The following is a 22,620-nucleotide window of genomic DNA, read 5'->3' on the forward strand; positions in this document are numbered from 1 at the left end:
GTTTTTCCCCCTCAGTTAAATGGTGAATCAATAAAGAGTCGTGAATCCACCTATCTACTGACCTCATCTGATGAGAACATGATTTCATGATCAATTAGACCAAATCTCCTAAGTATCTTGGAGCCTTATGATTAGGTCATTAAAGAAAGAGCAATTCTAGCTGGGGAAAAAAATCAATTTATTAGAAATATTCTTCCATTAATTAATTGGAGATGTTTACTAAACATAAAACTATTTTTTAAGCCTTGGCAGGTTATCTTTAAAATCAGTAGCGAAAATATATTTAATTGTTATAGTGACACCACATAAAAGAATATATGATCCTATTTCCAGGCTATTTCCGGCTAGAGATCCACATCTTTGTAATGCTCAGTGTTTGCTTCAATTGCCTTACCCCAATATTCTTAATTAAGGATCCCAATTCATTTTTGATAAGAGTAAACACCCAATTTGCTAGCAGAAGGCCAGAGAATTATGAGTAATTGAAATGTGGAGATTGGGATAAAATGCAAGATAAACAATGTAATTTTTGCAGAATGTAACAAACAGATCTAATAATTTAAACTAAAATAGTAAGTTATATTCCTGAATTAATTTTAATAACTAACCAATATTTAAGTGGTGAAGTTTTTATTACTGGAAAACCACTTGAATGGAATGTGATGGAGGGAAGTTAAAATCTAACTTTTGGAGTTAAGCTAAATGATCTTTATGGTCTCTTCTAATCCTGAGATTCTTTCTATGAAAAAATAATTTCAAAGTATTTTTTGATCTACAAATAAAAAGGCTAAACTCTGATCTTGCTCACATATGCATTTAAAACTTTTTTTGAAAAGAACATTTGGGATTTAAGTAAGCACATCAAAAAAGAAAAAAAAATGTTGTCTCTTCTGCCCACACACAACCATTTGAGCAAGAAAAAAACATAAATAAAATGAAACACATTATTTGAGTAAAGAAAAAAAATCACACAATTTTAAATTTCAGTTGTTTTGTAAATACTGTAGTTATTTGAATTCAAATCACTGATAAGTTTCTTCAAGCAGAAACTCACTATAGACCTTTGTACGCAAAAGACATCAAGAGTGTATTTCTTCAGCTACATGAAGTCAATTTCTATTTCAAATCTGGTAAGTGTAACAGGAAAGATTGTGAAATAAAACTTTCTGAGTAATACAGCATACTTTAGTGGTCCTAAATAGGTCATATAAGATTCATGATTCACTTGGTAAAGAAAAGAGAATGACAGAATAAAATAAACCCCTGCAAATAAAATAAGCTAAATTTTATATTTTCGGAAAGTACAATGACTTTAAGGAAATCATATGTATTCAGAATTTAAGTTTCAGCTCCAAACTACTGACACAAAATACCCTAAGTTATTCTGAATTTACAGAAATCCCAGGAATTATTTTCTAAGAATCTAAGATGAAGATTGTGTGCATTTGCAAGCATGCAAGTGTGCAAAATTCATGTCAAAGCACTTTCAGTTGCAGTGATCATATAGATGTTTCCCCCAAAAAAATCTGATCAAAAGTTTAGAGTCAATAGCCCGATCCCACTAGCACCAATGATAAAATACTGCTTCGTGAAATGCAGTTAGAATTAAATAAAATCATTTTTTTAGTAAACTACAGTTAATTTAATATTCGCTGAAACCCTGTATATAAAACATATATGTGGATATAGTAAGAGTTATGATTGATTTATTTTTTTATTTTTATTGAATGATTTTTAAACAGATTCACACTACAAAAGAATGTATACTTGTACTGAATTCCAGCTATTTTGGACAAGATATACAAAATCACTTTTTATTATAACCTAATCAAATGTTCCTTTGCATACTAATCAAGGGTATAACTCCCCATTCTCTCAAAAAAAAATAATAAGTAAAATAAATTTGAACTCTGGCAGAATCGGTGACTTAGTGAGAGAAAAGAATGTGTGCCCTAGAAACTGCCCAAAATAGCAGACCAGAAATTAGGCTTGCAATTCCTGAATTTTATGGTACACTCAACTGCAAATCACTAAAACCCTTTAGACATAATGGCCTGAACAAATTCACTTTTACTACCATCCAGCAAATATCTGTTCATTCAAGAAATGTGTGAGAAACGACTGTGTTTTGCCTGAAGACAGCCACTGGTTCTGTCTGCTGGGGCCGCCATAATGGCCTGAGCGAGTGTGCAGCCTTGGCCCATGATGAAAAGAATCAGAACCTTCTTTTAAAAATTGTATGTGTAAATTATATTCATTTTTAGGGATTTATCTAAAACTGCTAGTCAGAGAAATCGCCAAAATAATATGTGTGTGGCCCTATTAAGAAAGCTGAAATCTATCAAGGGGAAAAAGGCTCTCTCTTGAGAAAGACTAAAATTCTTGGTCCTAAAACTCTTAACATCTCATACATAGAAGACTAGCATTAAATGAAGAGGCTTTCAAAACATGACCATTTATAACTTGTGAACTGTCTTCCTTCTGCCTTCATGAAAAGTCCACGTTCCGAACATTAGTTAAATAAAACCTTGAGATCTTAAAATATCTCAGCTTCCTTATTTTTAAACTAGATTCATTTCATAGAACAAAGTATTTCTCCCATTTTTAAATAATACACACTTCAGCTGACATTTTTTAAAGCAGTAAAATAGTTGTTAGCTTTTTTATAAAATTTGCTGTATCTTGTAATTCTTAAAAACAACACCACCACCAACTAAACCAAAGCTTCTCAGACCCAAGAGAAAACACTATATAAACATGGAGGGCATGAGTTGAATGGGTCCATCTCCAAGTAACACAAGCTGTTGTAAATTATTGTCTCTACCCTGACGCTAATCATGTCACTGTCTCTATGTGTATATGCAGTTTCCCATTTAATATGCAGCCAGCACCCTATTAGATTCTTGACAGAGTAGGACCCTGAGAATAAGTCCCTTAAGAAATCACATATTATTTATGGTACCAGTTTGAAGTTTTAAAGTGTCTAATCTTAAGAAGGCAGAAAGAAACAAAAGACTTCCCATAAATGATACTTATCACCCTATAAAGGATATATACTTGACACTGAGGTGCCCATCTAGTTTCAGTTATTTATACCTAAGTATTTTTTAAACAGATGAAAATCTCCTAATTTTGAAACAATAAATTTATAAAAATGTTGTTGATAGCGTTCGAGTCCAGGCATAACCTAGGAAGTGATCTTGCTACAATAATCATAACTGGAGTGCTCTGCAATTTAAATAATCCATTGACTCACTGCAGGTTTTTGTTAGCCGTAAGTACAGTTGGCGTTATTTCCATGAATCCAGAGGCAGATCTGGGCGTACTTGAGGGGAGTGATGCGCACCGCCACGTTGTAGTCCTTCTGCACACCGTGGACATCGACCCACTGGTGGCCTGAATAGACTGCAATGATTTTGCGCTTCCAATTCTTCTTGTCTGGCTCTTTCAGACGCAGATAGACCCCAGAACCAGTGGAGCCTGACTCGGCATCGCAGTATTGATAGAGGAGATCACTGGATTCATCGGACACACTACAAAACCTGTAGACTAACTGATCGGCCCTATCATGATCAAATCCTGAGAAGTGGATCATTCCCCCAGGCAGCTTCTTGATGGCTGGACTGATTCCTAGTTCCATGTATTTCTTTTTGTGAGCACGCTTCAACTCCAGAAGAGCATAGTCATAGTCCAAAGCAGCATCCCCCTTCCCTCCTCTGGCCCAGCCTTTGGGAATGTGCGTATTCTTGACCCGGGTCCACTGGAAGGAGGGCCTCCCCTCAGGGACTCTACGACCCCGACCAGATTCCTTTCTTCTTCTTCCAGCCTTGGCTCTCTCCAGATTGTCTTTGGGATCCTCTCGCTGGTCGCCACCATTGGCTTCTCTCCTGCTCCTCTTAGAACCCCTCCGTTTCTTGCCACCACCCTTATTTCTCATCTTCAACAACCCTACCCTTAGCTTTTTACTCCCTTTGATGTAGTCCTTCCCATCATGCACACAGTGGGCAGCTGTTAGAACGTGGCTGGGGGAAATGAGAATACCACTGCAGCCCGTGGAGAGCTTCACGGCTGTGTTGAAAGGGAAATTGGTTAAGAACTTTTTGTCCAAGATGCTGAACCTGCTGTCTGTGCCGTACACCTGTCTCTTCCTCCTAACAGATGCCCCTTTCACGCTGACATTTTGAGTGGGCTCAAGGACCACATCTTGGACTTTCACTCTGGTCAAGGTTCGGGTGCCATTCTCAAAGACAGTCTCAAAGGAAAGAGAATCTTCCAGATCAGAAAGGCTGGGAAGTGGGAGTTCTTTCTGGCATTCAATGCCACACACTCTATTGAGCACCATCTTAGCATCTGCCTCAAAGCTGGGGCTGGTGAGATGGAAAGTCCTTTCACTGACAATCCGGGGGATTTTTTTTAAGTGCCACATAAAATCCTGTTCCATTTCGGATCCATCAGTGAGGGTCCACCCAAGGGTGAAAAATATCCAACAAAATAACATATTTTCCATTTTGTTCTTCTCTTTTGTCCTTAAAAATATAAAAAGAAAGAGAAGCTTTATAATGTTCTCTTTTTAACTACATTACTTATCATTTCATTTAGGCATTGAGTCCTTAACGTACCATCACCACAAATAGGAGTCCTTATTAGATTTTACCAAGATTAGAGAAACACCCTGCTAAGTAGGCTCACACAGACTTCCAAAATTAGTAAATTGTATTTCACCCAATCTTCCTTCCACCAGCCCTAACCCACCATCCCCCACCCCCACCTGCCATCTCCGCCTCTACCTCCCCAGACAACCCAACACATGGGAGGGTTAGATGGGGTGGTGAACCGGGGTCCCCTATTGCCTGAGCCACTCTCCCTTCCTAGGTCTCCTACAACCTTATTTCTAGGTGATTTAGAAATAAAGATAGCAGATGTCTAGCATTTTCCCCTGCACTTAGCTCTTCAAGAGCAGGGATCATAAATTCCTCATCTCTGGAGCATAAATGCCTAGCACGGAGCTCAGAAATGTTCATTATAATACAGTGAATTTCCTTAAACCATGGTTTGCAGACCAAGCTGACCGATGGTGCGATGTACCATGCACTTTCCTTAAAACCAAGTTGTGCTTGGAACTACCATCTAAGCAAAGCAACATACAAAATGCCTCATGGTAGAACTTTACTGTAGATTAAAATTAGTTGTAAGAATTTAAGGCTGTGGTTCTGAATTTGCCACTTGGGAGAACATGATCATGATTAAATATAGTCCCTTTCATCATTAGTCTCCTCATCCAAGAGTGGTGTTTTTGTTAAATATGTTTTCAGTTGCCAGTGTTTGATAAATTATGTAATACCCCTTGTATTGTTTACATCTTCTTGCCCTCTTTTCCAGCTTCTCTAGGCTCACTGGTATGTAAAGCTATTTCATAGAATTGATGTTTGCCAGTTTTTGCTCTGTGTGGGTAGGGGACAGTGGTAGTATTCTTTGGAGCAGCAATTTTGAACTTCCAGGTCACTGCTGTTTGTGAGCTCTGCTCCAAGTCTCTTAAACTAATAGTGAAAATACCAACGCTTAGCATATGCTATTCATTTTATAGAAAGCTGAGACAATTCAAGGTTAGATTATTCCTACAATGCCTTTACTCGCAATGTTTTCTGAGAAGGCTAGTTTTTGGTTTGGGTTGGGGGTGGTGGTGGTTGGCATGGAAAAAAAGCTAATGAGAAATGTTAGGAAGGGCCCACAACCCAGTGTAAGGTCCTGTGCACTGTCATGAAAAGCAAAAGTTGTCTCCGAGGCAGAGCTGAACATGGGCATATCTCTCTCTCTCTTTTTTTTTTAAGATTTTATTTATTTACTTGAGAGAGAGAGACAGAGAGAGAGAGAAAGAGCACTAGCAGGGTGAGGGGCAGAGGGAGAAGCAGACTTGCCACCGAGCAGGGAGCCCTATGTGGGGCTCGATCCCAGGACCCTGAGATCATGACCTGAGCCGAAGGCAGACACTTAACTGAGCCACCCAGGCACCCGAGTATGGGCATCTCTTGACACAACAGAGTTCATTTGGCCCATATACAGGTAGATAAGTTTGTTAACAACACTAATGGCATTCTTTTGATAAAACAAAAACACATACTACATGAAGCACTTTATTGTTTAAACATGATATAGTCACTGAAACGTGACGTAATTTGTATCATAATGTATTTGAAAATTATTAAGTAAATTCAGAATAATCTTTACCATGATTTGCATCAGCAAAATTACACAGAAGTTTTGCAGTTTCCATTTTTTATCTACTCATACTTGCATGCAGACAGTGGTGATTCTGGTTAATATTAGACTGTCTTATTTGCTAAATAGCTTGTAATTTGTTTTACTTTGGAGACAGGGCATTCTTTTGTACAGAGTGATGGAATGCTCTCTCTCTCATCCTTTCTCTCAAATAAATAAATAAAATCTTTAAAAAAAATCAATAAAAAAATCCACACTCATGTCACAATATTTTCTAATCATCACCATAGCAAATGTCACTTTATACAAAGCTGTAATTATATTGGTAATGATGTTGTTGAGCCAGTTAGTATTTTCTTTTGTTATCTCCAATGAAATTTTCACAATGACTATTTCATTAATTTTATTTAATTGAATTGGAGTGAAAAAGGCTAACAACTCAGTAACTCTATTGAGGCCTTGAAATCATGTTTTAGTGGGTAGTTCCTAAGATGAAAAATTATGTCTTTGTAAAAAAAAAAAGCTAAAATCAGAGTTATTTGCTGCCTCTTAGCCTAAAAACAGGGCAAAATAGATTATTTTTAAAAACATATGTGTGTGTGTATTTGACGTTATCCGCTTGATTCTTAGCAAAATTTCAATCAAGAAAATTTTTTGTGTATGGGCAACAAAATGTTTAAAAAATTGATTTTTTTTTATTTAGTCCTTTATGACAACAGCTGTCCATTGTGAACTAATAAAAGAATACACCAAAGGGGGTCCCTGGGTGGCTCAGTTGGTTAAGCATCTGTCTTTGGTTCGGGTCATGATTTCAGGGTCCTGGGATGGAGCCCGGGGGTCTGCTTCTCCTCTCCCTCTGCCCCCTCTCCCCTGCTCGTGCTCTCTCTCTCAAATAAATAAATAAAATCTTAGAAGAAGAAGAATACACCAAAGAAGGGCCCCTGGGTGGTTCAGGCAGAGCTGGGCAACCAGCTCTTCATTTTGGCCAGGGTTGTGATCTCGGGGTACCTGGGATAGAGCCTGGCAATGGGCTCACCGCTCAGTGGAGAGTCTGTTTCTCTCCCTCTTCCTCTGCCCCTCCCCCCGCCACTCCCACACACTCACACGCTCTTTCTCTCTCTAATGAATAAATAAATCTTAAAAAAAAGTACACCAAAGACTGAAAGTCAGCTAAATATCCATGTTGAGAAATGCAAAGAATCACTCTGTACATTTTGACACTTGATACTAATGATCCATGGAGTAATCAATGTGTGAAAGGCATTCCTAGGCAAAACAGAGGACATGTAAATCATGGTACTGTGATATTGTTTCCCCGGTTAGGTTTTATTTTTTTTTCACTGCTATTTAATTTAGCCTTACAACTAAAGCTAGTTAGGGATTAGAAAGGCAGAATGCAAGTATTAAATGGTAACTGACAAGATGATCTGTTGCTATACAAACCCCTGACTGGAACATGAATCTCAAATACAGAAGTTCCCCCTACTTTTTACCAAATAAAACATGCACCCTGTGCCATAATTCTCTAGGTAGACTTTGAAGAAAGCCCCATGTCATGGTTAATTTTTTGTGTCAACTTGACCAGGCTGCGGGGTACCCAGATATTTGGTCAAACATTATTCTGGGTGCATCTTTGAGGGTGTTTCCAGAAGAGAGTGGCATTTGAATTGGTAGACTGGTAGATTGGTAGATTGTGCCAACTTCCTCCTGAATGTGGGTGGGCCTTGTGCAGTCAGTGGAAGGCGTGCATAGAATGAAAAGGTGGACCCTCCTGTGAGGAACGGGGAACTCCTCCTGCCTGCTTTGAGCTGGGACATTGGGGTTTTTTTCCTGCCTTTGGACTCTAAATGAAACATGAACAACTCAAAAGAATGTCATTAGTATGTTAATAAAATTCCTAACCTGTGTATGGCAAAATAAACCCTGTTTATTAAGGGATGCCCAGATTGCTGTCCCAGATCAGCAGGGTCAGCATCACCTGGGATCTTGTTAAAAATGCTAAATCTCTGGGCCCAACCCAGAGCTACTTTCCCAAACTCTCCATAATGGGGGGAAGGGGGGCATGGGAGGTGGGGTTCCCAGCTACCCATGTTTTAACCAGCCCTCCAGGTGATTCAGATACTCAGTACAGTCTGAGATCCACGGCAGCAGTAAAGGCCCTGGGGCAGCATCCTGAGCCACACCCCAGAAGGCAGTTTATCCAGGAATGATTGCTCAACCAAGTTCCAAATGACCTCTGCTTCTTCTTTGGGTACAAAACAAATTTATTCTAAACTTTGCTCTTTTACGGTGTTAGCAACTGCTAATATCAAACGGTTCATCCATTAATAAAGAAAAATCATACTTTTTCATAACTATGTTAATAATACATCTGAAAAGATTTAAATTCAGGAGGCGGGGTGGGGGTGGAGGTGTAGAGAGTGAGCAAAACGGGTGAAGGGGGGTGGGACCCAAAGGCTTCCAGTTATGGAATGAGTCGTGGGAATCAAAGGTACACCTGAGGGAATATGGTCAATGGTATTGTAATAGTGTTGTCTGGTGACCCATGGTGGCTCCACTGTGGTGAGCACAGCATAACCTGCAGAATCAACACGTCACTGTTAAACGCCTGAAACTAATGTAACATTGTATGCCCACCACGCCTCAATTAAAAAAATTCAGTAGGCTTGTATGTAATGCTTCCAGCATCTGATGCTACAAATTCTGCACGAGCGTGGGTTTGCCAGGCCCGTCCGGTGCCCTTTGAGGGAGTTCCACAGCAGTGCACCACAGGAATAAAAGCTATGCCCACATCTAGCCTTGGGCAGGGGAAGGGCAGAGCCTTATCATGTGACCTCAGAATCACAGTAAGAGGACATGAATTTAGTTAGCCTAATTTGGCCTGTAATTTAAAATTGGACAAATGTTTAAGGACACTTGCTTCTGGGAAATCTAAGTTTGCCTTGTGGGAAACTGTCAGTGTAAGGTAAATGATAGCTCTTACTGATAGAGCAATCCACGGTTCAGTGGACACAGCTACATGTGCCCAGCATCCAAAAAAGCACCAGCTCATTGATCTAAAAAGAGACACAGTCCCAAGTGGCGGGGCAGCCGTGCCATTTTGAAAGCTTTAATGTCCCGTGTCTTCCCTCCTGCTCCTCCTTTTTCCTGTTTTCCATTATAATTGTGACCTTTGCTGTCACTTTCCAGATGCCTTGGATTTGGGGCTTCAAATTCCAATTTTGGTTAACAAAAGTGAGGCTGCAGTCATCGGTCTCCACCATGAGTCAGTGTACACACAGTTGATGGGTTGGCTCGTGGAGACAAATGGAGTGGAAGGGAACTAGGGAAGAAGAATCAGAATTTGTAGATGAATTCTTACCAGTGGAGTAGCCATTAGCCATTATTTCACCTTTGTACTTGGTCTATACTAATAGAAATGACCACACGAAACTACAAGAGATAACTTACTGTTTGCTTATGCTTTCTTTAGAGGTGTGACTGCTGATAGTATTTAGAATATTGGAGCATCTGTACCAATGTAGTGATTACGTGTATTGACCAGGCAGTAGGAATATTTGGGCTCAGTCTCATCTCTACCACTTATCGGGCACATGAATTTGGGCGATTCATTAAGTTCGGTTTCAGCATCTTCATCTGCAAAGCAGGGAGAAGAGTAATCTCTACCTCGGAACATAAGCATGGGGATTAAGTAAGATGATATGTCCAGAGAATTCTCTCTGAGCCCAGAGCACAGTAAGCAGTCAATAATAGGTTCTTTTATAGTTATTATTCTACTTTAATGGGTGAATTAATATCACTTTAAAATAGTTTATTACTTAAGCCAAAGCTATAGCACTTAGCTTTCTAAAACTTAACAGCCAAATATTTTTATTTCAGGATAGTCTCAGACACACTCTCAAACTCCCTTTTTCTTTGTTTTGTTATGTTTTTTGCTCAAGGACAGCTACATTTTAGAGACTTCCCAAATGAATGCTTTCCTGATTACTCATGCCCATGAATATCTGTGGCTTTGTACTATATTTTTCTCAGAGCTATTAAACTTAAGTGTGACTAAACATTACCCAGCCACAGAACACTCGAATTGCATTTCCTGTGTCTTACTTATAGCCTGGATCTACATTAGGAACTCTAGAACTGCATCATGCCCTCAGCCTAAAAAGAAACAGAGTCAATGTCAAAATAATTACTCCAAGAGGAGCGGTTTATAGTGAAATAAAAACCTAAGTTTTGAGTGGGTCTACCTAGAGCGTATAGAATTTTACTATGGCACGACTAATTCTATTCTAAGACTCAGTACCGCTTCTGTTTTTTGGGGTTTTTTTACCCTGAGAAGTGTATTGCTTAGCTTAAATAGGATAGACAGACTAAATAAATGATTACTCACTCTATTAAATATTTCAAATGAATTATTTTTCCTGTATCTGAAAACAAGAATGCTGACTTACCATCAAGAATCTGCACTATGTGAGGTGATGGATATGTTAATTATCTTAGTTGCAGTAACCATTTCACAACGTGTATATATACATACACACACATATCTATGTATATTTACACCTATGTATCTAAAGATATACAATGTGTATATATTTATATAAATATAAACAACATGATGTACACCTTAAATATACATAATTTTGTCAATCATACTTCAATAAAGCCGGAGGAAAAAAAAGGAATTTGCACTGAGATGCTCTCCCTCGCCAGGTGATAGACTTGCACTTACTCAGGCCTGTCTTTGCACCGGGTCCCTTGTTATGTATCCTCAGGCAGTTGTCCAGATTCATGTGTATACCGTGCTGCCATAGAACCTAATTTTGCATGAACCTGTCACACGATGCCCAGGGGTGGTGTGGGTCAGGGACTGCTCAGATCAATGACCTTGGAGGGCCAATGCCAATTTCTACCTCGGGTGTTTGTTAGGACACAGAAATGACTGGCACAGCCACTTCTGACAACACGCCTGTGCTTTATTTAGCTATCCACGTTTCCAGCCCCCTGCCCCTCCCAACATAATCTCCTCATGCAACAATTGTTCACGAAATCACAGGTGCATTCTCCCTCACCCTGTAAGGAACATATGCACAGGTGCTGGGGATTCAGGTATGGCTTTCTTCGGGAGCCATTTTTTGGGGCATACCACAATGAGGTGTACAGCCGTTAGAGATGTATGAGATCCCTTCTAAATACCTACCTATGTTTTGGTTCCTGTCGTTTGATATTAATAGTGATAGTGGTGGATTCCACACCTTACGTGCGGAAGCACGCACAGCCGTCTTCATTCCTCCTCCTCCTTCAGCCTCCACCTGCCCGGGAAAGATGGACACACAGCGGGTGGACACTGTGGCCTGGGCCAGATAGTCTCAATCACTGCAGACACAAGGGCTGGTTTGGGCAAAAGGCCGCAGCAGGAGGGGAGGAGCATGAGCAGGGAGAGGAGGCAAGTGTGAAGCGAGCGTCACATGGCTTAGGTTGTGAAGAACACTTCGAAAAGCTTTAATAGTCACCCTCACAACCTGGGAGCGGATGCAGGGCAGCGTGGGTGTTTTACAAAGTCTAATTCCCTGTCCACTTGAGCCCTCACCTAACATCACTCACTGACTGGAGTCCTGCATGGAGACAGCATTTAAGTTAAAAAGCGTATGGGATCACGGTGATGGGAAAGTAACGGTAACTAGTAATTAGTGATGGAAGGTGTTTCAGGGGTTCTGGAGGCAGTGGGCTTGGAGGGCAGTATGATTTTCAGGAAGGTTACATAACCTCTCCCAACATTATTTCCTAGTATCATTGGCTAAACAGGAATGATATTTAGAGTATTTTGGTGAGAAACTAATATGCTGTATACAAGCACAATGCCCAGAGCCCAGCAAACACCCACAAATGACCGCAATCACTATTAATATCAAACGACAGGAACCAAAACATAGGTAGGTATTTAGAAGGGATCTCATACATCTCTAACGGCTGTACACCTCATTGTGGTATGCCCCAAAAAATGGCTCCCGAAGAAAGCCATACCTGAATCCCCAGCACCTGTGCATATGTTCCTTACAGGGTGAGGGAGACTGCACCTGTGATTTCGTGAACAATCGTTACATGAGGAGATTAGCTGGGATTATCCAGGTGAGGCTCATGTAATCACCGGGATCCTTATAGGAAGGAGGGTCAGCCTCTAGAACCTGCAGAGGGCAAGGGAACATAATCTCTCCTCCAATTTCCAGAAGGAATGCAACCCCGCAGACCCTCTTTACACCTCTGGCCTCCAGAACTGTAAGATAATGTATTGTTTTTAAATCTCTACGTTTTTGATCATTTTTACAGCAGCAGTAGATGAAGGTAAGAGTCTAGGGCGCCTGGGTGGCTCAGTTGGTTAAGCGACTGCCTTCGGCTCAGGTCATTGATCCCAGGGTCCTGGGATCAAGTCCCGTGTCGGGCTCCCTGCTCAGCGGGGAGTCTGCTTCTCACTCTGACCCTACCCCCTCTTGGGCTCTCTCTCTCACTCTCTTTCTCTCAAATAAATAAAGTCTTAAAAAAAAAAGGAAAGATAAGAGTCTAGTTTTTACAACTGTCTGCCCTGGATGTTTAGAAAGAAAGAATAGTAGGGAGTGACATAAAGTGGAAAAAGAAAAGTTTGGTTCAGAGACTTAGACATAAACGAAAATTTTCACTTTAAGGAAAATTACACAGTCCTTCAATTTTCAAACTAAAAACAGAAGATCGTGTTAAAACTTTTTGGTGGCTGTGGTAGAGAGAGACAAGAACTGGAACAGGGTAGATAAATTTGTTTATTCAGCAAACACATACTGAGTGCTTACTATGTTAGGCACCATTTCAAAGTTTCTTTCCTTGTTTAAGAACCTCTGTGATAATCCTCCCGACCTGCCGAGCTGGAGTAAAAGACTTCTAAGATACCTCTCAGCTCTAAAGTCTCAGGCTAAACCACAAACGAGAAACACGTCACTTGGTCAGGAGTGATCCTCAAGAAGTTTAAATGCTGGTCCCCAGGGTAGGAACTTGCCTGCTGTCCGTCCGTCCTACCACCACTAGATGGCAGCGCGAGGCTGCTGATGGCAAATCTAACGTCCTGCACTGAAATTGTTTACATTCACTGAGCTATGATACAGAATTTATGGTGGCTCAGTTGGTTAAGCGACTGCCTTTATGGTCATGATCCTGGAGTCCCTGGATCGAGTCCCGCATCGGGCTCCCTGCTCGGCAGGGAGTCTGCTTCGCCCTCTGACCCTCCCCCCTCTCATGTGCTCTCTCTCTCTCATTCTCTCTCTCAAATAAATAAAATCTTAAAAAATATAAAATAAAAAAATAAAAGCATGTACGATTCAGCAGGGGTTAAAATCCAACTGGCTAATAATATACTAAACGGTTGTCACATATGGAATTTATCACATTTGAAAACCCATCTACAGGCCACAGAGCCTTATCCTGATGAACTGAGGGCTGATGATGCTGTCTACAGCCAGACAATTTTCTGGCAGGTGGATTTTTCCAAAAACCATTATAGCGCCAGCACTCTTCCACTCTGACCTACAGCACTGCTAAAGAGTCCCCGAAAATGTGCTGCAAGTTGTTTCAACACAAAGAAAAATCTTCAACTCGCCAACTATTTCACATATGTTTATCAAATACTTTATATAATCCATTACCAAAGGAGAAGCTCTCCACTGACTCAACACTGAAAAGAAATGGCAAAAATGTTCATTGACAGTGCGCCAATTTCTATTCAAAACACCATACCGTAGCACTATTTTCTAGTTTCAGGAATGGGGACAAAGTAATGTCTGCTTTAAAAATTTGGCAGTACTCGAGGGCAGGAAGATGGTAAAGTGACACAGTTAATTATTTTACAGTAACCCACAACTTCTGTTTCTCATCACAATAAAAACTAAAACCCCCTTTGTTTTTTGGCTATTTTTCCAGGATATGGACATTTCAATTTATGTAATGGATATGTTGTGTGTAAATCAACTTTGGGGTGAATGGCACTAAGGGAGCCCCAGGGGAACCCTCTGCTGGCTCGCTCATACACGGAGATAGGAAACTCACAGCATATGGCTCCTGACTTAGTTTTTCTCTGGCAAGTTGGCCTTTCAGAGCGAAGAATACATGTAAATGTATGAGCTTCATGACTCTGCAGGCTTTAAAGCCTCTTAGGATCACAATGTTGTTGGCTAATCGTGGGTCGGTTTAACCTATTTGCAGCTCTGGGGGAAAATAACTTTTATACCACTCATTTGGCTATGCTGTTTCCCAGCCTCTCATCTCAGATTTCTCATCTGCAAAGTTAACCCAAGGCCAGCTGAGGTGGCTTCGGCCTCCAGAATTCCGAGTCTGATCCTACTGTTCAAACGCCATATGCTGGACTTGGACATTAGAGCACCAGTCAGAGAAAGATAAATAATGGACTCGATAGGGAAAATTAACTCACATTAGCAATTGTTTATTTTAACATATAGCGAGCACATCCCATATGCCAAGCTCCAAGCTAAACAATCTCACATTTAAAAACATGAAAAAGTCTCAAGAGTGTACGGGTTTCTGAGTTGTCTGCAAGAAAAGTGGTTAGAGTATCCATGCTCAACCTCCTCTCGCACTAAGGGGTCTCCTGTAATATCTCCTAGTAAAAATAAAATTCCATATACTTGGTCACTGCTTTCAAGCCTAGATGTCTTATTTGGCTGGAACGGTTAACATTCTCTCGTCTAAATTATAAACTAGATTCTAGGCACAATGCTCCAGGATTATAGGACTTTTATAATACTCTGTAGAGACAAATGTACTGGGATAAAATGAAAATTAATTTCAGAAGTGAGAAGGGTTAATAAAAGGGGGGACTAACTAGATACGAAAAGCAGCTTCTTTTCAAATCAGTAACAGTGTAAAAAGGCCAAATGATGCTGGGGGGAGTGTTTCTACAACTTTTCAAAAACTGTTTAATTATGGAAAATTTCCCGACTACACAAAAGTAGAGAGAAAAGTAAAAAAAAAAAAAAAAAGAGAGAGAGAGAGAGAATATAACTCCATATGCCCATCACCCCGCTTCAACAATTACCAAGATTTTGCCCATCTTGCTTTATCTATCCCCCTTTACTTGTATTTTAAAGCAAGTACAAGACTGTTCAATTTCATTTCACCTTCTCATTTTTAAAAATGTTTTTCGCTGCTCCTTTTGCTGACCCGTGCAGCCAAGCTGATGAAAGACAGACAGGCAGAAAGTCAGAGAGAGAGATTCCTAGCTTTCATAGTGACCCTGCCAAAGAGGCTTTCAACCAGAGTAGACTTTCCAAGAATGGTTTTACACCTTTTTCAGTGGCATCTGTTAATAATCATAAAATACAGAGGGTCCCCTCTGGTACTGCTTAAGTAGAAAGAATTCCATTTAGAGTCCAATGCAAACACTGTTACTGTTAATATTCAACTGGGCAGAGGCCGGCACCCAGGGCTGCCTATTGGGAGAGTAGTTTCTTTGAGGACTTAAAGTGCTAAGTTCGATCCCTATCTTTGGAGCCCTTCAAAGAAGCTCTCCTCGGGTGGGTCTGCCTTTCTCAGGGAAACGTCCAGATTCTTGGGTTTTGCCCTGTCTGCGGGGGGGGCTCCGTCCTTACCTGCGAAGCTTATTCGGCGCTCGGGGCGCTGCCCAGCTCGAATCAAAGGCCCCCGCGGCGGTCAGAGCGCTGGCCAGGGCGGGCGGGGGTTGCTGCCGCGAGCTTCGCGGACCCGCCCGCACCACCAGCTGCTGGTGGCGGAGACTGCGGAGGCCTGCGCCGAGCAGTGCGCGGGCCGGCACATGGGAGGGGAAAGGGGGCGATGACGCGGGCGGGCGGACGCAGAGGGGGAGGCGAAGGAGGGGAGGAGGTGGGCTAGAAGAGAGGCAGGGAAGGAGGGAGGGGGAAGGAACCCGGACGCCGGGCTGGGCCGAGGGAGGGGGGGTTCCTCGGACGTGCGGAGCAGACGGGCCACCACCTCTCACCCCAGTATCTTTGTCCCCAGAGTGAAAGAATGAAGCACGAGGAAAAATTCATGGGTCGATTCACAAGAGAGGTCTGTCCCCGTGATAGTGTGCATCCCTTGCACGCTATCTCAAGAAGACACTTGAAAGTCTGCGGAGGAAGGGTGATGGGAGCGTGTGGGAGTTGTTCTTTTGAGTCTCACTACCCCCGGCTCTGTCTCGACCCCAGCCATCTAGAAGAACCAGAGCTGTTTCCCCACCCCCATCCCAAGCCGTCTCTGTCGGGGATCTCGCTTCTTGGGACGTATCCCCCACAGGGCAGATCCCACTGGTGCGGGTGCCCGGGTGCCCCGTGTGAGGGCTGCGTCTAACCTCAGGTTCCCACAGGCGCCCACGCCGGGGCTGGGCTGCGGGGTCCCTGCGAGCATCAGGTGCCGCCGCCAGGGGGAGAGCGTCAGTTTCCGTCCGTCCACAGCCTAGTTGGCTTTTTCTATTTTCCAAGAGTTTCGGATTCTTGCCCACCTCTGTCTTACCAGCGTGCTAACCTCGTCCTTTCTCACGCTCTTACTCTCCTCTTAGCAGACATACTCCTTTGGAGTGCGGACCACCTTGCAGGAGGGAGTCTCACTGATTCAACATCTACTAAACTGCTACTGGGTGGCAGGTCTGGGGCAAGATGCACCCATACCAAGTACAAAAACTGGGTCCTGGCCCTCAAAGTAGGGAGATCAAAGAAGTGCACAAATATTTATAACACAAGGTCTTCGCATATTCCATAACACTTGGCTCATTAGTGGGTTATTGCATCTCTCAAGTTTCTCTGTATTTTTTTAACAAAATGAAATCAGAATATATATATAATTTTGTTTCCTGGTTTTTTCACTTAGCATTTTTGTATATGCACTTGCCCATATAATTAAAATCCATTAATACTTTTTATCTGGTATAAAATAATTAGTTCTGAAGCTCTCTGTCTCACTAATTAGGTCACAATCTTCATAGGCATCTTTGAATCCCCACCTTCTGCCACAGAACCTGGCATATAATAGATGTTGAGTATGTATCCCATTGAAAAAGTTTGCCAGTGAAATTGAGTGTGGGGTAGTCCTAGAGAATGCCCAGAACTCAGAGTGGGAAGTCCCATCTGACACTAAATACCTGTGCCCGGGGCCTCATTTTCTTCAACAATAGATCCAGAAGGTTGAGCTGGATTGGGGGGGCGAGGGGGGGTCATCCTACAGTCTGCACTTCTCAAACATTAGGGGATTCTAACAATGCATAAATCCAGAAGGATTTAGTGCGAGCCCAGGTCTGACTCCTTTCATTTAGTCATCGCCCCAGGTGAAACTGACTCCATGTGCTCTCACACTTTCAGGGCCCCCTTCCTGAACCTTATACCCTGAGCACTCTTCCCTCCCCCCCCAGGTTTACTGAGATATAAGTGACATATAACACTGTGTTAAGTTTAAGGTGAACAGTGCAATGATTTTTTACACACAAGCCTTGAAAAATGTTTACCACAATAAGGTTAGTTAACACATTCTTTACCTCACCTTATTGTCATTTTTAAGTTGTTATGGTGAGAACATTAATGCTTTATTCTCATAGCAACTTTCAGAATTACGATATTGTTAACTATAGTCACTGTGCTGTTCACTAGATCCCTGAAATGTAACCATCTTATAACTGAAGGTTTATATACCTTTTGACCAGTATCTCCCCATTTCCTCCCCACCCCTCAGTCTTTGGCGACTACTCCATTCTACTCCGCTTCTGTGAATTCAATGTTTTTAGATTTCAGAGCTCTCGAGTCTATCCACGTTGTCTCAAATGGCAGGATTTCTTTTTTATCGCTGAATAATATTCCATTAAATATATAAACATATATAATTTTTTTTATTTTAAGTATATTTATATATATAAAACCTTTTCTTTATCCATTCACCTGTCAGAGGACACTTAGGTTGCTTCCATGTCTTGGCTACTATGAATAATGCTGCAATGAACATGAGTGTGCAGATCATCTCTTTGAAATAGTGATTTCATCTTCTTCACATATATAACCAGAGTGGAATTGTTGGATCATAGGGTAGTTCTATTTTTAATTTTTTGAGGACTTCCATACTGTTTTCCAGAGTGGCTGCACCAATTTGCATTCCCACCATCAGTGAACCAGGATTCCGTTTTCTCCACATCCTTACCTTGTATCTTTTTGATAACAGCCATTCTAATGTGTGTGAGATGATATTTATTTCATTGTGGTTTTGATTGCATTCCTCTGATGGTTAGTGATATTGAGTTCATTTTCATGTATATTTTGTATATCTTCTTTGGAAAAATGTCCATTCAAGTCCTCTACCCATTTTTCAATCAGATTATTTGGGGTTTTTTGGTATTGGATTGTATGAGCTCCTTATATATTTTGGATATTAGCCCCTTATCAGATACATGGCTTGCAAATGTTTTCTCCCATTCAATAGGCTGCCTTTTCATTCTATTGATGGTTTCTTTTGCCGTGCAGAAACATTTAGTTGGATGTTGTTCCACTTACTTATTTTTACTTTTATTGTTTGTATTTTGGTGTCAAATCTGAAAAACTGTTGCAAAGACCAATGTCAAGTAGCTTTTTCCCCCTCTGTTCTCTTCTGGTATTTTTATGGTTTCAAAGCCTACTTTTAAGTCCTTACCCCATTTTGTATTAATTTTTGTGTGTGGTGTAAGATAAGGGTCTCACTTCACTCTTTTGCATGTGGATATCCCGTTTTCCTAACACCACTGGTTGAAGAGACCATCCTTTCCTGAGTATTCTTGGTTTCCTTGTCATATACTGGTTGACTCTGCATGTGTGGGTTTATTTCTTGGCTCTCAATTCTGTTCCATTGATAAATGTGTCTATTTTTGTGCCAGTATCATACTGTTTTGATTCCCATAGCTTTGTACTATAGTTTGAAATCAGGAAGTGTGATATTTCCAGCCTTGTTCTTTCTCCAGATTGCTTTGGCTATTTGGGTTTTTTTTTTTTTTTTTGTGGTTTCATAAGAATTTTAGGATTCTTTTTCTATTTCTGTGAAAAATGGCATTGAAAACATCATAGGGACTACATTGAATCTATAGATGACTTTAGGTACTATGGACATTTTAACAATATTAACTCTTCTGACCCATGAACACAAGATATCTTTCCATTTATTTTTGTCTTCAGTTTCTTTCCTCAATTTTGTATAGTTTTTGGTGTATAGATATTTAACTTGATTGGTTAAGTTTATACCTAAGTGTTTTATTGTTTTTGTTATTATAAATGGAATTGTTTTTGTTTTCAGATACTTAGTGTATAGAAATGCAACTGATTTGTGTATATTGATTTTGTTTTGTTTGTTTCAAGTTTTTATTTAAGTTCTAGTTAACATATAAGGTACTATTGGTTTCAGGAGTAGAATTCAATGATTCATCACTTACATATATAACACCCAGTGCTCATCACAAGTGCCCTCCTGAATCCCCAGCACCCATTTAGCCCATCCCCTACCCATCTTCTTCCATTAGCCTTCAGTTTGTTCTCTATTGTACATTGATTTTTGTATCCTGAAACTTTACTAAATTGCTGTATTAGGTCTAATAGTTTTTTTGGTGAAGTCTTTAGGATTTTCTATTTACAAAATTATGTCATTAGTACACAGAGACCATTTTACTTCTTCCTTTCTGATTCAGGTGCCTTTTATAATTTTTTTCTTGCCTAATTCCTCCGGCTAAAATGTCCAGCAATATGATGAATAGTGTGGTGAGGGTAGGCACCCTTGTCTCATTTCTGGTCTTAGAGGGAAAGTTTTCAACATTTTACCACTGAGTATGATGTCAGCTGTAGGCTTGTCATATATGACCTTTTATTATATTGAGGCATATTCATTCTATACCCAATTTTTTTAGAGTTTTTATCATGAAAGAATGTTGAATTTTGGTAAATGCTTTTTCTGCATCTACTGAAAAGACCATTCGATTTTTGTCTTTTATTCTATTAATGTGGTATATCACTCATTTATTGATATGCATATATTGAACCATCCTTGCCTTCCCAGGATAAATCCCACTTGAACATGATGTACAATCCTTTTAATGTGATGTTGAGGGGTGCTCAGTTCAATGGGTGTCCAACTCTTGATTTCAGCTCAGGTCATGATCTTGAGGTCGTGAGATCAAGCCCCGCGTCAGGCTCTGTGCTCAGCAAGGAGTCTGCTTGGGATTCTCTCTCTCCCTCTCCCTCTAGCCCTCCCCCTCCTCTTTCTCTAAAATGAATGAATAACATCTTTTTAAAAAATAATGTGATGTTGAATTCAGTTTGCTAGTATTTTCTTGAGAAGTTTTGCATGTATATTCATTAGAGATCTTCACCTGTAGTTTTCTTGTAGTATCCTTGTCTGGTTTTGGTATGGGGTAATGCTAGCCTTGGAAAATGAATTTGAGAGTGTTCCCCCTCTTCAATTTTTTTGAAGAATTTGAGAAGAATTGGCATTAATTCTTCTTTACGTGTTTGGTAAAATTCACCCATGAAGCCATCTGGTCCTAGGCTTTTTTTGTTGGGAAGATTTTAATTACTGCTTCAATCTCCTTACTTATTATTGGTTTGTTCAGATTTCCTATTTTTCATGATTCAGACTTGGTAGGTTGTATTTTCTAGGAATTTATTCATTTCTTCTAGGTTGTCCAGTTTGTTGGCATAGTCTCTTATGATCTTTTGTATTTCTGTGGTATCAGTTGTAATATCTCCTTTTTCATTTCTGATTTTGAGTTCTCTCTCTCTCTTTCTCTCTCAATAAGTCTAGTTAAAGTTTTGTGAATTTTATTTACCAACTAAGAAAGCCAACTCTAAATTTTGTTGACCTTTTCTATTGTTTTTGTATTCTATATTTCATTTATTTCTACTCTAACCTTTGCTATTCCCTTTTTTTCTACTAACTTTAGGCTTAACTTCTTGTTTCTATAGTTCTTTGAGGTGTAAAATTAGGTTGTTTGAGATCTTTTTTCTTAATGCAGACATTTATTACTCTTAACATTCTCCTTAGCACTGATTTTGCTGTATCCCATAGGTTTTGGTATGTTATGTTTCCATTTTCATTTTTTTAAATATATTTTTATTTCCCTTTTAATTTCATCTGTGACCCATTTGTTGCTCAGAAGTGTGATGTTTAATTTCCACATATTTGTAAATTTTCCAGTTTTCCTCCTGTTACTGATTTTTAGTTTCATACCATTGTGGTCAGAAAACATACTTTATATGGTTTAAATCTTAAATTTGCTGAGACTTGTTTTGTAACTAACATATGATCTATGCTAGAGAATGTTCCACATGCACCTAAGAATGTGTATTCTGCTGCTGTTGAATGGAATGTTTTATATTTGGCTGTTAGATCCATTTGATCTAAAGTGTAGTTCAAGTCCATTTTTTCCTTATTGATTTTACGTCGGATGATCTGTCAATTGTTAAAAGTGAGGTGGAAGTCCCCTGCTATTATTGTATTGTTTTCCACTACTTCTTTCAGATCTGTTAGTATTTGTTTAATATATTTAGGTAATCCTATGTTGGATGCCTATGTATCTACAATTGTTATATCCTTTTGATACATTGACCCCTTTCTCATTACATAATGACCTTCTTTATTTCTTGTTACAGTTTTTGACTTGAAGTCTGTTTGTCTGATGTAAGTGTAGCTACCTGTTCTATTTGGTTTCCATTTGCATGGAATAGTTTTCTTTTCCATCCCTTCACTTTGTGCCTATGTGTGTCTTTGAAGCCGAACTGAGTCTCTTGTAGGCAGTATATGGTTGGGTCTTGTTCTTTTATGCATTCAGCCATTATATGCCTTTGGATTGGAGCATTTAATCCATGTACATTTAAAGTAATTATTAATAGGTAAGGACTTACTATTGCTATCTTGTTCATTGTTTTCTGGCTATTTTGTAGTTTCTTCGTTCTTTTATTCCTCTTTTGCTCTCTTCGTTTGCGAACTGATGAAGTTTCTGTAGCGGTGTACTTTGATTCCCTTCTTCTTATCTTGTATGTATCCGCGATAGGTTTTCATTTGGGATTACTCTGAGACCTACCTGAAACATCTCATAAACATAACAGTCATTTTTAAGCTGATAACAACTTAACTTCAACCACATACCCTCTACTCTTTTATCAGCCCCCAACACTTTTTAAGTTTTTGATGTGACATTTACATCTTTTTATATTCTGTATCTATAACATAGTATGATAGCTATAGCAATTTTTATTACTTGTGTCCTTCAACCCTGATTCTAGAATCAAGTCGTCAACACACCACTGATACTACAGTATTAGAGCGTTCTGGATCTGACTATATACTTACCTTTTCCAGTGTGTTGCTTATTTTCATGTTTCTAGTTCTTATCCTTTCATTTCAGCATTTGTTATAAGGCAG

The 22,620-nt window shown here is 40.0% G+C and overlaps 1 protein-coding gene across 2 annotated transcripts; it reads right to left on the reverse strand.

Annotated features, from left to right (window-relative positions):
• Positions 1–98: 98 nt before the first annotated feature.
• Positions 99–16,036, reverse strand: PRSS35 (serine protease 35). 2 transcript variants are annotated; one of them, XM_027603952.2, is made up of 2 exons: positions 9,667–9,712; positions 99–4,526 (listed from the first exon to the last, which is right to left on the reverse strand). In XM_027603952.2, exon 2 carries the CDS (start codon positions 4,505–4,507, stop codon positions 3,269–3,271), a length of 1,239 nt encoding a protein of 412 aa, XP_027459753.2. In that variant the 5' UTR covers positions 4,508–4,526; positions 9,667–9,712; the 3' UTR covers positions 99–3,268. The 2 variants fall into 2 exon arrangements, with proteins under 2 accessions (XP_027459753.2, XP_027459752.2); XM_027603951.2 differs by lacking the exon at positions 9,667–9,712 and adding an exon at positions 15,840–16,036 and having other exon boundaries at positions 100–4,526.
• Positions 16,037–22,620: the final 6,584 nt, after the last annotated feature.

Source organism: Zalophus californianus, chromosome 7 (genome assembly GCF_009762305.2).
Source record: "Zalophus californianus isolate mZalCal1 chromosome 7, mZalCal1.pri.v2, whole genome shotgun sequence".
Taxonomy (NCBI): domain Eukaryota; kingdom Metazoa; phylum Chordata; class Mammalia; order Carnivora; family Otariidae; genus Zalophus; species Zalophus californianus.

What these genes read in the sequence shown, in the direction of transcription:
- PRSS35 (XM_027603952.2), bottom strand. Translation starts at nt 4,507, where the DNA reads ATGGAAAATATGTTATTTTGTTGGATATTTTTCACCCTTGGGTGGACC.